Here is a 16,580-nt window from a genome sequence, read left to right on the forward strand (position 1 = left end):
TAGGGTGGGGGGGTAAGAGAAGACAGAAAAGTGAGGACACAGAATTTTTTTTTTTTTTCAGGACAAACTCATAAAGTTTACATCTCAAAATGTTATTTTATCAAGAGTCTAATCCAGGGGTGGGCAAACTACGGCCCGGGGGCCACATCCGGCCCGCCAAGTGTTTCAATATGGCCCGCCTGTTTTTTCCAAAGTATTTCATTTAAACTCAACATGCAACCTGGCATCGTGGCTTGGGCCAACTTTTTGACGGTTGAGGTAGCTGCTTTATCAATTTCGTTATTTGATGTGGTCTGTTGTTTACAAAATACTCCTGGAAAAAGGAGCACAAGCACAATAATAATAATAATAATAATAATAATAATAATAATAATAATAATAATAATAATAATAATAATAATAATAATAATAATAATAATAATAATAATAATAATTAATATATTAATATTGTTGTTAATAATGGTAGTAATATTATTATTATTAACAAAATAATAATAATAATATAATAACATTACTATAACTAATAATAATAATAATTCTAATAAAAATAACAATAATAATAATAATAATAATAATAATAATAATAATAATAATAATAATAATAATAATAATAATACATTTATAACACACTTTACATCAAATAAATGATTTCAAAGTGCACATATAGCAGATTGCATGACATTTTTACATGTAAAATATGTGTAAAAATATAGGTGTAAAAATGGACTGTTACATGTAAAATACTACATAATCCCCCCCGTCAATTTTGTTAAATTAATGCGGCCCGCGAGTCAAAAAGTTTGCCCACCCCTGGTCTAATCACATGAAACATAATATAATTGCATCATTATGTCAAAATTTGGAATCAAATACAGCGGAATCAGGAAACATGGAACAAGTATATCCCACTTGTACCATACCATTCCCACAAAAATGCCACTTATATGCAGTATATCCAGCCAAAGTACTGCAAAAACAAATAATTGCGGGTACACAAGTGGAACAGTAGAAACAAACAACGGAAGACCTCTTTTTAGCAACCAGCGTCACACATCCGTCCGGGACTCGGAGTCCAGCAGGCCAGGTGTGGTCTCACCTGCTTTGGTATTAAAGGTGACAGTGTTGCTGCTGACGCTGCTGTGTTCATGGGAGTAAACCCTCAGGTGGTACATGGCGCCTGCCATCAAATCTGCCACCGTAATGGGGGGCTGTTGTGCCACTTTTTCAATTATTGTCTTGTCGCCTTCGAGACACAAGAAAGGGCCGTTCATACTCAGGGACGTTTCACGGGAACACCAACTTACTGCAAGGCAGGTGTCCAAATTACCACATTATTAGGGCTACGTTGAAAAAAAAAAAAACATCTGAGATTTCCAGAATAAGGTCATAAATTTGGGAGAAAAAAAAGTTGCAAATTGACAAGAATAAAGTCGTGCATTCATGAGAAAAAGTTGTAATTTTACGAGGATAAAGTTGTGAATTTTCAAGAAAAAAATCACATGTTTACGATAAAAAGTTGCAAATTTACAAGAATAAAGTCAGAAATTAATATTACGCAAAAAAAGTCGTAAACTGACAAGAATAAAGTTGTGCATTCATGAGAAAAAGTTGTAATTTTATGAGGATAAAGTTGTGAATTTTCAAGAAAACAGTCACACGTTTACAATAAAAAAGTTGCAAATTTACAACAATAAAGTCAGAAATTGATATTACGTAAAAAAAAGTCATACACTGAAAAGAATAAAGTCGTACATTTATGAGAAAAAGTTGTAATATTACGAGGATGAAGTTGTAAATTTACAAGAAAAAAGTCACACGTTTACGATAAAAAAGTTGCCAATATACAAGAATAAAGTCAGAAATTAAAATTACACAAAAAAAGTCAAACTGACAAGAATAAAGTCGTACATTTATGAGAAAAAGTTGTAATATTACGAGGATGAAGTTGTAAATTTACAAGAAAAAAAATCACACGTTTCCGATAAAGTTGCAATTTTACAAGAATAAAGTCGGAAATTAATATTACGCAAAAAAAAGTCGTAAACTGACAAGAATAAAGTCGTACATTTATGAGAAAAAGTTGTAATTTTACGAGGATGGTGTTGTAAATTTACAGGAAAAAAGTCACACGTTTACGATAAAAAAGTTGCAAATTTACAAGAATGAAGTCAGAAATTAAAATTACGCAAAAAAAGTCGTAAACTGACAAGAATAAAGTCGTACATTTATGAGAAAAAGTTGTAATTTTACGAGGATAAAGTTGTAAATTTACAAGAAAAAGTCACACATTTACGATAAAAAAGTTGCAAATTTACAAGAACGAAGTCAGAAATTAATATTACGCAAAAAAGTCGTAAACTGACAAGAATAAAGTCGTACATTTATGAGAAAAAGTTGTAATTTTACGACGATGAGGTTGTAAATTTACAAGAAAAAAGTCACACGTTTACGATAAAAAGTTGCAAATTTACAAGAATAAAGTCGGAAATTAATATTACGCAAAAAAAGTTGTACACTGACAAGAATAAAGTCGTACATTTATGAGAAAAAGTTGTAATATTACGAGGATGAAGTTGTAAATTTACAAGAAAAAAAATCACACGTTTACGATAAAGTTGCAATTTTACAAGAATAAAGTCGGAAATTAATATTACGCAAAAAAAAGTCGTAAACTGACAAGAATAAAGTCGTACATTTATGAGAAAAAGATGTAATATTACGAGGATGAAGTTGTAAATTTACGATAAAAAAGTTGCAAATTTACAAGAATAAAGTCGGAAATTAATATTACGCAAAAAAAGTCGTAAACTGACAAGAATAAAGTTGTACATTTATGAGAAAAAGTTGTAATATTTCGAGAATAAAATTGTATTGTTTATTCCTTTAAATGTACGACTTTTTTCTCATAGTTTTGCAACTTTTTTTTCTCGTAATATTAATTTTGGACTTTATTCTTGTAGATTTACAACATTTTTATCGTAAATCGTACGATAAAACAGTTGCACGCTTACTTTACAACTTTTTTATCGTAAATCATGCAACTTTTTAATTGTAAATCATGAACCGTATGATAAAAAAGTTGCATGCTTTACAAGAATATCGTCAGAAAATTAATATTTAAAAAAAGTTGTAAATTTTCAAGAAAAAAGTTGCAAATCTATGAGAATAAAGTCATACATTTATGAAAAACTAGTTGTAATATTGCGAGAATAAAGTTGTACCTTTTACAATAAAAAAGTCACAAATTAACGAGAAAAAAGTCGGAATATTACAAGAATAAAGTCGTAATATTACATTGTGTCATACATGTCCGAAGGAAAATAGAACCCAGCTCTTAAGGAATTAAACAAAACAGAACAGTTGAGCACAAAAACATGCTAAAGGCCAAAGGTCACCTACTGTAAGCCCCCCCCCCTTTTCATATATGTCTCAGGCAATGCCTATAAATAAAGTTATGAGGTTTTTCTCATAAATTTACAACTTTATTCTGGAAATGTCAGATTATAATGATATTTTTAATGTGGCCCTGATACTCCGTCATACCAAACAGCCATTATGAATATTTTCATGAGAAAATACACAATCATCATCATTCAGGTTGACTTCCCGTAGTCATCTGATTTTCTTCAAGCATGGTTTTATTGCAACTATCCAAAAGTTGACGTTACTTTGCAGAGGAAATCATAAAAGGGCAAAGAAATGGAGCTGGTGTTCATCAACACAAAACCCATAAAACATGAAAGCAGAAGGAATCCAAGGTGGCCGTCCTCATCATGTTTCCAGCAGAGTGCATTTGGAAAAAAAAGCAAAGCGCCGTTTGCCACATTTGCAAGCCCTGGCTCGTCTCAAGGCAAACGTATTTTTCCAGTGGAAACACGTGAGCATCATAACCTGGTGAAGGCATGAGCGTGGCACCGTGTGGGCGGTGAAAAGAGCATGCAGCATGCTTTCCAACGCAATTCCTTAAGAAGCTTCGCTTTCAATTCCCATCCTTCAGTCAACGTGCCATTAATCCCCTCCGCCGTAAACAACGACTGACACTACCTCCTACTCAACATTGTAATATTACACACCAAAAATACTTTCTATATTATTATTATTCTATTCTTTGTCAAAATGAAGTCAAATGAGCATGTTTTCAGGAATCTATATATTTTTATATTAGAATCTGTGGCCTACTTTTAGTCCAAAATATTAAAAGACAACTCAGATGTAATATTGTGGCTACTACATCGGTAATGTGATGAGACGTGACGTTCGATTACCTTTCACACATGCATGGAGACTGGCTGCTCGGAGATGGACATGCCAGGACTGAGATCGAGCGAAAAAAAAAATTCTCCTCTCATTATGTGTGGAAGTGGTAATGTTTTTCGTTCTTTGTCCTTCTTCCACACTCTGTTTTATTAAATTAAGAATAAGCACATTAGGGAGGCAAACAAGTTAGCTCGCTAGCTTGCTATCCTAGCTGCAGCCGTCTGTTTTGTCCATGCAGTGATCCCGTAGCTTGTGCAATGTAATGTAAACAAAGAATAACAGGCATGTGAAAATCACCATTGGGGTATTATTTAATGTCTACAGGGCTCTACTTTATTTTGTTGTGCTTTTTTTTGTTATATTACAATAAAAAAATAATATTTAATATTTCAACGTAATGCTCTAAAGTAGTTTTTCTTAATATATTATTAAGGCGAAGACAGCGAAGACGGTAGAATGGTTGACAATACGACACGTGGATATGACCTTGGAGGGGCAGTGAGGTGGGCTGCCCCCCCCCGCCAATAAAAATCCACCTCCCCTTCCTTCCATGCCTCAAAGATCCAAATGATGTACTAGAAGTGCAAGTGGCATCCAATCCCAACAAAGAAAGGTGACGTGTTCTGCAAAAGCAGACTAAAATCGTGCATGACAAAACAAGAAAAAGCCAAAACCAGTAGTGCAGTTCAGGACCGGCGTTTAAAAGGATTAGAGGAAATGGCGCCAAGCTGCTTATTTGCTGTGCGGGAATCATCCAAAACCATGATCATGATGATGGTGCGCCGCGTTAAGAGGTTAGTACCAATAGAATCAACGTAGGGGAGAATTCACCGGAGAAACACATGCAAACAGCCTGCGGCCTTTTAGCTGATCTGCTGTTTGAACATCATTCGGATGAAGTCACGTTCTTAAATGATGAGGATTGTATGAACAAACAATAATAATAACAACTAGCATAGCATAACTATACGACTATAAGACATTTCCGACTTACACCAAGCTCATAAACTGGATTTGTGATTGCAATGATCATTGTTGTCTGGCATTTCTGATATATGAGTATCATAGTATATGTAGTATATGTAGTATATGTATAGTATATCAACTGTATACTATTTAGATATGTATATTCCATACAGTCAAACCTCGGTTTTGGAACGCACATTCATTCATTCATTCATTTTCTACCGCTTATCCTCACGAGGGTCACTGGGGGTGCTGGAGCCTATCCCAGCTGTCTTGGGGCCTGATCCTAGTGGCCAGCCAATCACAGGGCACATATAGACAAACAACCATTCACACTCACATTCATACCTATGGACAATTTGGAGTCGCCAATTAACCTAGCATGTTTTTGGAATGTGGGAGGAAACCGGAGTACCCGGAGAAAATCCATACATGCACAGGGAGAACATGCAAACTCCACACAGAGATGGCCAAGGGTGGAATTGAACTCGGGTCTCCTAGCTGTGAAGCCTCTGTGCTAACCACTCAACCGCTGTGCAGCCTAATAAAGCTAAGTTAAATGTTAAATGTACATTCGTCATTTGAAATGATTTCCCACAGCTTTCTGCATTAATTTAGTTAATACTTTGGGATTAATTTACATTATTTAAAAAACAGAATTATTATTTTAAAACAAATATTAATTTTTTTACATTTATTTATTTTTTAATTTTTTTTTTAATTATTAAAAAAAATACATTATTAAAAAATAGTTTGGGTTTTTGTACGATTTGGTTTTTGCCTGATTGGAACTAATACCGAACAAACATCGAGGTACCACTGTATATAGAAATAATATACATATCTGAATATGTAGTATATAACACTATACATGCTGTACATGTAGTATGTTTTTCAAATGTAAATATGTCATTTGATATGATTTACGGAAGTAGAATAGTAGTTCAATGTTGTAAAAATAGCCTCTGAAATAGCAGATATGTTCTCTGATGCCCCCCCCCCCCCCTCTACTGAGCCCTCATGTTCTTCTCTGTAGGAGAAAATGTGTTCGGTCTGGCTTCTTACTGTCCAGTGTGATCTCTAGCACAAACTTGCTGCTGCCGGGCGGGAAGTTGTGTCTCCAGCTGACATTAACGTAGTTACTGTTACGCTCCACCGTCACATTCCAGATCTCTCTCCCAGGGGCCGCTGCACAACGGGAGGCGGGGGTCAAAGCAGCAAAGGTCAGACAGGGTTTACACCTGTGTTTACACCTGCAAGTGTTTCTACTTTAACCGTCGTGTCAATCAATGTTCTTCCGCTCAAAGAGTCAAAAGTCTAGACAAAAATCCATGCAAGTCATTCTTACGTTTACTCTGAAGTACTTGCAGTACTTATGAGGACAATACTTGAAATGACGACATGTGCCATTCGCTTTTTTAATGTCTGCAGTGGAACCTCTGAAGCCATACTTGTATGGTTGTTAGCTTAGGAAGTTGAGATCATTACGTATATATATATGTCCAGTACTAAGTATCCTGAAGCGATGCGTACGGAAACGCGGGATCACTAAATTCAAGGCTAACTGATTAGCTCACTAGCACGATAGGAGTGTAAAGGTGACTATAGGATTGTTATTTCACTGTCTACAGGACTCAGTACTAAGTATCCAGTACTAAGTATCATGTAGCAATGCGTACCGAAATTATTTATTATTACTGTTATTATTTTTCTCTATTTTTTTTGGTGTTGTATTTGTATCTCTTCTCTTCTCCGTTGTTTTTTTTTTACAAAAGAATGGAGAATGGTGGCCAGAGTGATGAAATAATGTTATTAAATGTAATGAAACGGTCTAAAAAAAACATCAAAATAAATAAGTAACCGAAAACATAAGGACCTGTATCTATTGGTGAATTTATTATTTAGATGTTTTATTGATATTACTGAAGTACAGTCGCAATATCGTGGTTCGCTTACCGCTCCCTCGCTATATCGCTGTTTTCCGGAAGTGAATGAATTAATAAATACAGTAAAGCAGTAATGACACAAAACATAGAGACATTACCTTACATTCGATTACCTTAACGCTCCCATTCCATGTGGAAGTGGTGCGCTTTTGGCTTCTTAAGGTAAGAAGAAATAAATTCAAGGCTAACTGATGAGCTCACTAGCGCGATGTGATGTCAACAATGAATAATAGGAGTGTAAAGGTGACTATAGGGTTGTTATTTAATGTCTACAAGACTCTACTCTAATGTTAGAAACTATATTTAGAAAGTCACAAACTGGTCTTTTATGCTCTGAACTATGAAATCATGCCATTTCTTAAAGGGGAACCATTATGCTCATTTTTTGGCCCTTTGTATTGAGTTGTGGACTCCTATAGAGCAGTTACACACAATAACCAGCAGAATCTGGTTCTTCCAGAATCTGCACCTATTTAGCTGTATTTCTTTGAATTTTGTGGTTTCCACAAGAACGGTCTTTTGAACCATCCCAAACTTCTTTTGCGGCTCACTTCCAAACGCGCAACATTAACATTGAATCCCATATCCAAATTAATTTATGGCGTTAATGTCTTGAACTATTTAACCGCTCTAAACGAGTGACGGCTGTGCTCAACTTCAAATATAAAAGGTCAGCGTTTTTGGAAAACTATGTTCGGGCACCATTTGAGTGCCGTTATTGTTTCAAACACAACGCGACCCAAGTTTCCCGACCTCAAAGGTTCCACTGTATCTAAAAGCCCCAAAAAAGCACAAGAACATGTACCCAACACATTCTTATCAATATTCTTGTTGATGGTCAGCACGGGAGGTGGGGTGGTAGTGGGCGCCTCGGTTGTAGCCATGGTAGTTGTTGAGGCTGTAGTTGTTGCTGTAGTAGTTGCAGCGGTAATAGTGCTAGGGATAGGAGTAGGGGCTGCGGTGGTTGAGGTACTATCGGTTGTAGGAGCAGCAGTAGTAGGAGGAAGAGCAGCAAGAGGAGTGGAAGTAACAGTAAAAGCTGAAGACAAAGAGGCATCCGTAAGATCAACTATAAAAGGAGGAGCGGGGAGAGAACACAGAGTTAAAGACAAGACACAAGCAACTTTGCATGCATATACGTATGGTACACACTTGACAAGGTCTATAGGGACTGGAACCGGAACAGAGTTCTACGTGAATGGGGTCATTTTCACTCAATAGCCACTCAAAATTGAGCAACACTGCCACCAAATGGACAAACATTGCTATCACATGATCACATTCTTTCTATGTAAAAACATAGAAACCAGATATCTATATTTTGTAAATGTAGTATCCACTGTTTTTTTTTTACTTTTCCATCCCTGGAATTGAACTACACATACGCTCAACAAAAATACAAACGCTCTCCACGTACACAAATATTGTTCCCAATGTGTCTAATTCAGGGGTGGGCAAACTACGGCCCGGGGGCCACATCCGGCCCGCCAAGTGTTTGAATACGGCCCGCCCAATCTTTTAATTTAAACTCAACATACAACCTGGCATCATGGCCTGAGCCAACCTTTTGATGGTTGTATCAATTTCGTTGTTTGACATGGTCTGTTGTTTACAAAGTGCTCCTGAAAAAAGAGACACAAGCACATAATAATAATAAAAATTAAAATAATAATTATTATATTATTATTATAACTATTATGATTATTATATTTATTATATTAATGCTAATTATTATATTAATTATATATAATAATATTGTTATATTTGCATATTTTACATAATAATAATATAATAATTATTATTTTAATTTTATTTTAATTATTATAATATTTTATTATTTTTAAAATATTTAAATATAAATATAAAATAATAAATAATAATAGCAGATTGCATGACGATTTTACAGATACAATAATACCAGGTGGACTGTTACGTGTAAAATATATACTAGTCTGCCCCCCCCCCCCCCCCCCCCCCCCCCCCGGAAATTTTCTTATATCAATGCGGCCCGCGAGTCAAAAAGTTTGCCCACCCCTGGTCTAATTCATAATGTATCCACCTCACAGGTGTGGCGTATCAAGATGCTGATTGGACAGCACCCATCCAGAACATCCCAAACATGGCTGATGTGCGGTGAGTACGCTGGCCATGCACGTACTGGGAACTGCGTACAGATCCACGCGGCGTGCATTATCATGCATGATGTTTGTGGATGTACGTATGGGTACAAGAACGGGCCTCGGGTTCTCATCATGGTATCCCTGTGCGTTCAGGATGCCATCAACAAAATGCATGCTTGGGATGCTGTGGATGGGCATACAGTCGTCCCTCGTATGTACTGTTGAGGTTCGATTATCACTCCCTCTTTATTAATCAATGAATGATCGCTACTTCCTGGTTGGCTATGGTGTATTATTAGTCAAATATTCAAAGACAAAGGTATGATAAGTATTCTGGTTACTTGGTGTCGTTAATATTCCATTATTAACATTGTCCGACATGATAGAGTGAAAAGAAATTCTCCTCCCATGGTGTGTGTGGAAGTGGTAAGTTTAGAATACAGCAAATAAAGTGGAGGCTAACCAGTCTCATCCAGTTGAGCAATGTGGTGTAAACAAAGAATAATAGAACTGTAAAGGTGGCATCAAGGGTGTTATTTCATGTCTACACGGCTCTAATGATGATCAAGATTATATTTAAACAAGTATAATAGGTATTCTGGTCACTTAGTGTCGTTAATATTCCATTATGGAGAGATAACATTGAATGAAAAGAAATTCTCCTCTCATTGTGTGTGGAAGTGGTAAGTTTACAATACAGCAAATAAAGTGGAGGCTAACCAGTCTCTTCCAGTTGAGCAATGCGGCGTAAACAAAGAATAACAGGAGTGTAAAGGTGGCATCAGGGGTGTTATTTCATGACTACACGGCTCTAATGATGATCAAGATTATATTTAAACAAGTATAATAGGTATTCTGGTCACTTAGTGTTGTTAATATTCCATTATGGAGAGATAACATTGAATGAAAAGAAATTCTCCTCTCATTGTGTGTGGAAGTGGTAAGTTTACAATACAGCAAATAAAGTGGAGGCTAACCAGTCTCTTCCACTTGAGCAATGCGTCGTAAACAAAGAATAATAGGAGTGTAAAGGTGGCAACACGGGTGTTATTTCATGTCTACATGGCTCTAATAATGATCGAGATTATATTTATATTTAAACGGGTATAATAGGTATTCTGGTCACTTGGTGTCGTTAATATTCCATTATTGAGACATGACATTAGCTTACCGTCACACGCCATTTCCAACATGATAGAGTGAAAAAAAAGTTCTCCTCTCATTGTGTGTGGAAGTGGTACATTTAGAATACAGGAAATAAAGTGGAGGCGAACCAGTCTCTTGGTTAATGATGGTCAAGATTATATTTAAACAGGTACAATAGGTATTCTGGTCACTTGGGGTTGTTAATATTCCAATATTGAGACATAACATTGTCCGACATGGTCGAGTGAAAAAAAGTTCTCCTCTCATTGTGTGTGGAAGTGGTACGTTTAGAATACAGCAAATAAAACGGAGGCTAACCAGTCTCTTGGTTAATGGTGGTCAAGATTATATTTAAACAGGTATAATAGGTATTCTGGTCACTTGGTGTCGTTAATATTCCATTATTGAAACATGACAGGGTAAAGTTAAAAGAAGTTCTCCTCCCATTGTGTGTGGAAGTGGTACGTTAAGAATACAGCAATGTGGTGTAAACAAAATAATTCACAGTTGGGTCAAGAACCAGTTAACTGCGATAAACGAGGGACGACTGTATTCTGTATTTGAGGCTGCAGATTTTGGAGAGGCCTTTTACTGTGGCCAGCTGTGCTGTCTAAACTGCATCACCTGCGAGGTGCATGGATGATAAATATCAACAGATTAGCATATTAGCATATTTCCATGTGATAGACGGAAAGACTTTGTCCAGCCTGTACCAAAAGATCCAACATGACATTTTCTTCACTTTACCAAACATCTCTTATGATAAATCCAAAATGGCAGCATGCTTGTATCCTTTTTTTTTACCAAGCATGCTGAAAATGAGTGCAAACATTAGCATGTTTGGGAGCAGATGCTACGACGCATTCAAGTAGCAGCTCCTCGGTATTTCGAAGCGAACCAATGACCGGAATTGATGGATAAAGATGCAAAATAGAAGCAAAAACGATCAAGCCAGTGAGTACGTGAGCAAGACAAGTCATCTGCTGTCCACCACGGACAGATTCAAATGTTTCCTTCCTTTTCAAGCACACTCCACAGCAGGGGTGTACATAAAAGTGGGAAAAATGATTGTTGGGAAAACAAGCCAAACTGGTGTCAGACAAGAAGGCTGCATGGTAACGGCGTCCCGTTAGCCGTTCAATTCCAAAACACAAAGGTCAGCATAAACACCGTAGCATGACGTGACGGGACCAATCCCATCCCTGTTAGCAACCAGCTTGATGACACAGGAAGTGGAGGTCAGCAAGCGGCAGACCGGCAGATAGACCGTTGACAAAATCAAATAAAAACACAAACAGCAGCACAGTCCAACGCTTATTGTCATATGAACAATTCAAATAGAAGCAATATCACCGATGCTACTTAAGCGGCCCTGAAGGCAACGTTTACATGGTGGACTGCACGGCTGCTATGTGTTGGGATAAACATGAAGTGGGATGGAGGTGGGGGGGCGGGCACGGGCGGACGTGTTTCTTAATCTCTATTACCTAGACCTGTAGCATCAGTAAAGTTTTCTGCCGACAAAAAAAGAAGAGGATTTAGATAATACTCTCAAGTACACAAATATCCCTCATACTGCGGGTAATGTACATGTTTTGTCGAGTTTTGATCACTTCTGGGTCACTGACACTGTACAGCATGGGGGTCCAAACGTTCTCCAAGGGTAGCACAGTGAAAAATCAAAGAATGTATCTTTTCCTTTTTTTTTTGTTGGGAACTGATATTTTCCTGAAACTTACCTATGATTTACTGCTGATTACTAAAGAATGGAAAAGAGTAGAAAATAAATTTTTTTCTCTGAGGTAGGTTCCATGTTTATATAACCATAGAACACAATACTCTGTGTGCCTTGAAAAATGTATGTATTTAATTGCATTTAATTATGTAATAAAAAAAATCATAATATTATGAGAAACAAAACAATGAATAAGTTGCATTTATTTAGTCATTTTCTATCATTTTTCCTCACAATGGTGGCAGTGGGTGTTGGAGCCTATCCCAGCTGTCTTCGGGCGAGAGGCGGGGTACACCCTGGACTGGTGGCCAGCCAATCACAGGGCACATATAGACAAACAACCATTCACACTCACATTCATACCTATGGACAATTTGGAGTCGCCAATTAACCTAGCATGTTTTGGGAATGTGTTGCACGGTGAACGAGTGGTTAGCGCTCAGGCCACACAGCTAGGAGACCCGGGTTCAATTCCACCCTCGGCCATCTCTGTGTGGAGTTTGCATGTTCTCCCCGTGCATGCGTGGGTTTTCTCCGGGTACTCCGGTTTCCTCCCACATTCCAAAAACATGCTAGGTTAGTTGGCAACTCCAAATTGTCCATAGGTATGAATGTGAGTGTGAATGGTTGTTTGTCTATATGTGCCCTGTGATTGGCTGGCCACCAGTCCAGGGTGTACCCCACCTCTCGCCTGAAGACAGCTGGGATAGGCTCCAGCACCCCCTCGATAAGTGGTAGAAAATGAATGAATGAATTAATGTTTTTGGAATGTGGGAGGAAACCGGAGTACCCGGAGAAAATATGCAAATTCCACACAGAGATAGCCAAGGTTGGAATTGAACTTGGGTCTACTAGTTGTGAGGCCTGCGTGCTAACCACTTGTTCACCGTGCAGCCTGAATAAGTTGCAATTGAGTGGGGTAAAAATTCTAATGTTGCCATATTAAAGTTGAAATATTTGTAATTAAAAAAAGGAAAAACAAGCAAAAAAGTGTAATATAAAAGGAAAAAGCATCCATAATAATAATACGCTTTATGACTGATAACACAAAGCTGAGATATTTTTTGTGTTTTTTTTTTTTACTTTAATATACGTAATAACATCTCATCATATCTTCATGGATTGGTTTAAAAAATGTAAAAGTGGATCTCGCAACCTTTCCAATATGCGACCCAAAGTGGAGCACGTTTGGACACCCCCGATCTTGACAAAAACCCGGTGCACCAAGTCTGAACGTTGACGCCGGTTCATTCCGACCCGAACCCTGAGAAGCACTCACCCTCATTGGCAAAGAAGGGGGACTCCTCCGCAAACACCTCCCCTGCTCCCACCTGTGTGAGCGCCGACAGGTAGAAGTTGTAGCGAGTGGATCGGTCAGGCAAGCGCATTGTGTACTCCGTCACGTTCGGGGGGAACGTCTCCATCTGGGGACGACCTTCTCTGGATCCATTGACTACGTACAAACACAAATCAAAAATGTCAGATTTTTCACTTTCAGAATTTATATAAAAAAAAAAAAGACAGCAGAACCTGTATGGTACTTGAGCCGGTATCCTATCACAATGCCGTTTGGTTCCAGCGGTTTGTCCCATTGGAGGTGGATGGTGTCAAAGCCCCTTCGATTGATTCGGAAGAACCGAGGAGCATCTGGAACTAAATATTCACAAAAGAAAGTAGTCGCCATGTCAGCAAAAGAAATGTCAACATCTTAAGCCGAGGTCACAGCCGATTGGACGGGCTCCTACGGCCGGTCCACACGCAAAAACGGCCAATGCACATTCAGATATTTGCTCCGTCCTCCATGCCTTCCATGAGATCTTCACGACCCCTTCATGGTCACCGCAACTACGTTCTCCACAAAGAAACATTTAGGGAACGCCGTAAAACGCACATCCATAATTGTGACCAAGGCTTGACTGGAGAACTGTAGAAGTTACTCCATCTGTTAAACGACAAGATGACGGTTCCTTCCTCACCCCCCTCCTTGGTGCTGAATTCTACGACGTTGCTGGACGGCCCCTCGTAACGAGTATTAGCGACGACCATGAACATCTTGTATCGCGAAAAGGGAACAAGGCCACTGAGGATGACGGACGGCTCGGCCATGGTCGTGTAGAAGCCTTTGGTCTTGTTCTCCTTCCTGACCAGCAGACCTGGAGCATGACTGGACTCCCGGGAGTAGTACAACTAAAAGGGAAAAAGGATAATGGAATTAAAATGAAAACAAAAGTTGAATAATAGGGATAAAATGGTGGCGGTCTCACTTTGTACTCCTTTAACTCTCCTTGGACAGAGACCGGGTCCACAGGCTTCCAGTGGATGTGTCCTTTGGTACTGTCCACCTTTGAAATGCGCAACTCAGTCGGGGCGTTGGTGGGTCCTGAGGGAAAATTAAAATATCATAATCATGGCCAATATCATGGTCATTGTGCCTGAACAAAATAAATACTGTAAATAAATACTTTTCGTACTTCCCAGCAGCGTGTACTTACTGTCTTCTCCTGAGTATCCAATGACCACATTAGACTCTGGTCCTGGTCCGATATCGTTTGTGGCCTGGATTTTAATCTCATAGGGCACGTAGGTTTTTGTGTTGTGGACAACAACTTTGGTTCCGATTGTGGTCACGTTATCCCATTCCGCATCCGAGTCCTTCCGCCTCCACCACACAATGTAATGCAGGTTAGGGCCGTTTTTCTCCAGATCAAGCAGAGGCTGAAGGAACAAAGGACAATTCATTCTCAATGGAAAGCAGGGGATCATTTCTAATAATAATATAATTATTACATTAATTTATTATTATCGTCTCAGGCTTTATAGAACTTTTTAGGATCTTATTTGGATATTTTAGAATCAATATTGCATTTTTTTCCATTGATTGATATGCCTTTCTGTCTAAAGTTGTTTTAGTTACTATAATATAATATACTATATACGATAATAGAATTATTATATTAATTTATTATCATCATCTCAGGCCTTATAGGACTTTTTAGGATCTTATTTGGATATTTTAAAATCAATATTGCATTTTTTTTCATTGATTGATATGCCTTTCTGTCTAAAGTTGTTATAGTTACGATAATATAGTATACTATATACGATAATAGAATTATTATATTAATTTATTATTATCGTCTCAGGCCTTATAGGACTTTTTAGGATCTTATTTGGATATTTTAGAATCAATATTGCATTTTTTTCATTGATTGATATGCCTTTCTGTCTAAAGTTGTTATAGATACTATAATATAATATACTATATACTATAATAGAATTATTATATTAATTTATTATTATCGTTTCAGGCCTTATAGAACTTTTTTGGATCTTATTTGGATATTTTAGAATCAATATTGCATTTTTTTCATTGATTGATATGCCTTTCTGTCTAAAGTTGTTATATTTATTATAATATAATATACTATATACTATAATATAATTATTATATTAATTTATTATTATCGTCTCGGGCCTTATAGAACTTTTTAGGATCTTATTTGGATATTTTAGAATCAATATTGCATTTTTTTTCATTGATTGATATGCCTTTCTGTCTAAAGTTGTTGTAGTTATTATAATATAATATACTATATACTATAATAAAAGTATTATATTAATTTATTATTATTGTCTGAGGCCTTATAGAACTTTTTAGGATCTTATTCAGATATTTTAGAATCAATATTGCATTTTTTTTCATTGATTGATATGCCTTTCTGTCTAAAGTTGCTATAGTTACTATAATATAATATAATACACTATATACTATAATATAATTATCATATTAATTTATTATTATTGTCTCAGGCCTTATAGAACTTTTTAGGATCTTATGCGAATATTTTAGAATCAATATTGCATTTTTTTTCATCGATTGCTATGCCTTTCTGTCTAAAGTTGTTATAGTTACCTCCCAAGTGATCTCCATGTTGTTTTTGTCAGAGCCCCAGCCTCGGAGGCCTCTAGGAATGACATCTGGAGCTTTATGTGAAACATAACAATGCTGTCATTTTACCATCAGTAATGATATTGTGTATCATGTAGTTGATGTAGTATTTAGCTACAAATTTCCAAAAAACGAAGTTACTCACCAGCGCTGCTGGTTTTGTATCGTGGTGAGGGGTAGCTTGGCTCACTCCGCCCCACCGTGTTAACGGCAATGACTCTAAACTGGTAGTTGACAAAGGGAGCGAGTTGCAGAATGACGGAGTTGAGATCCCCGGGGTAGGTGGCCAAGTCTTGCCATCTGCCTGGCTCCCAGTGGTTCTCCTCGAACTGGACCAAAAACTCTGCAAAGGCACGATACGGGCATTAGGAAGACAGAAGACATGAAGATGTTGGGATGTCACTCCCTCACTATGTGACATTTCTTAAAATAATAAATTTGTTATTAATTCATGATTGCTG

General features: G+C 37.2%; 1 protein-coding gene across 16 annotated transcripts in view; it reads right to left on the bottom strand.

Annotated features, from left to right (window-relative positions):
- Positions 1 to 16,580, bottom strand: part of nfasca (neurofascin homolog (chicken) a) — an 87,127-nt gene that overhangs the window by 6,884 nt on the left and 63,663 nt on the right. For 9 of the 16 annotated variants that reach the window (XR_009130558.1, XR_009130564.1, XR_009130570.1 and 6 more), the window contains 11 exons: positions 16,265 to 16,462; positions 16,084 to 16,154; positions 14,663 to 14,885; positions 14,435 to 14,550; positions 14,147 to 14,357; positions 13,701 to 13,823; positions 13,450 to 13,623; positions 11,923 to 11,949; positions 7,975 to 8,238; positions 6,289 to 6,411; positions 1,097 to 1,243 (listed from right to left, as the gene is read on the bottom strand). Coding sequence is in view for 13 of the 16 variants with exons in the window: in XM_058078895.1 (XP_057934878.1) it covers positions 1,097 to 1,243; positions 6,289 to 6,411; positions 7,975 to 8,238; positions 11,923 to 11,949; positions 13,450 to 13,623; positions 13,701 to 13,823; positions 14,147 to 14,357; positions 14,435 to 14,550; positions 14,663 to 14,885; positions 16,084 to 16,154; positions 16,265 to 16,462 (1,677 nt within the window). In the remaining 3 variants the exon portion in view is untranslated. The remainder of the gene's footprint in view (positions 1 to 1,096; positions 1,244 to 6,288; positions 6,412 to 7,974; positions 8,239 to 11,922; positions 11,950 to 13,449; positions 13,624 to 13,700; positions 13,824 to 14,146; positions 14,358 to 14,434; positions 14,551 to 14,662; positions 14,886 to 16,083; positions 16,155 to 16,264; positions 16,463 to 16,580) is intronic. The other 7 variants (XM_058078903.1, XM_058078902.1, XM_058078904.1 and 4 more) reach the window with 5 other exon arrangements.

This window comes from Doryrhamphus excisus, chromosome 1 (assembly GCF_030265055.1).
Source record: "Doryrhamphus excisus isolate RoL2022-K1 chromosome 1, RoL_Dexc_1.0, whole genome shotgun sequence".
Classification (NCBI taxonomy): Eukaryota; Metazoa; Chordata; class Actinopteri; order Syngnathiformes; family Syngnathidae; genus Doryrhamphus; species Doryrhamphus excisus.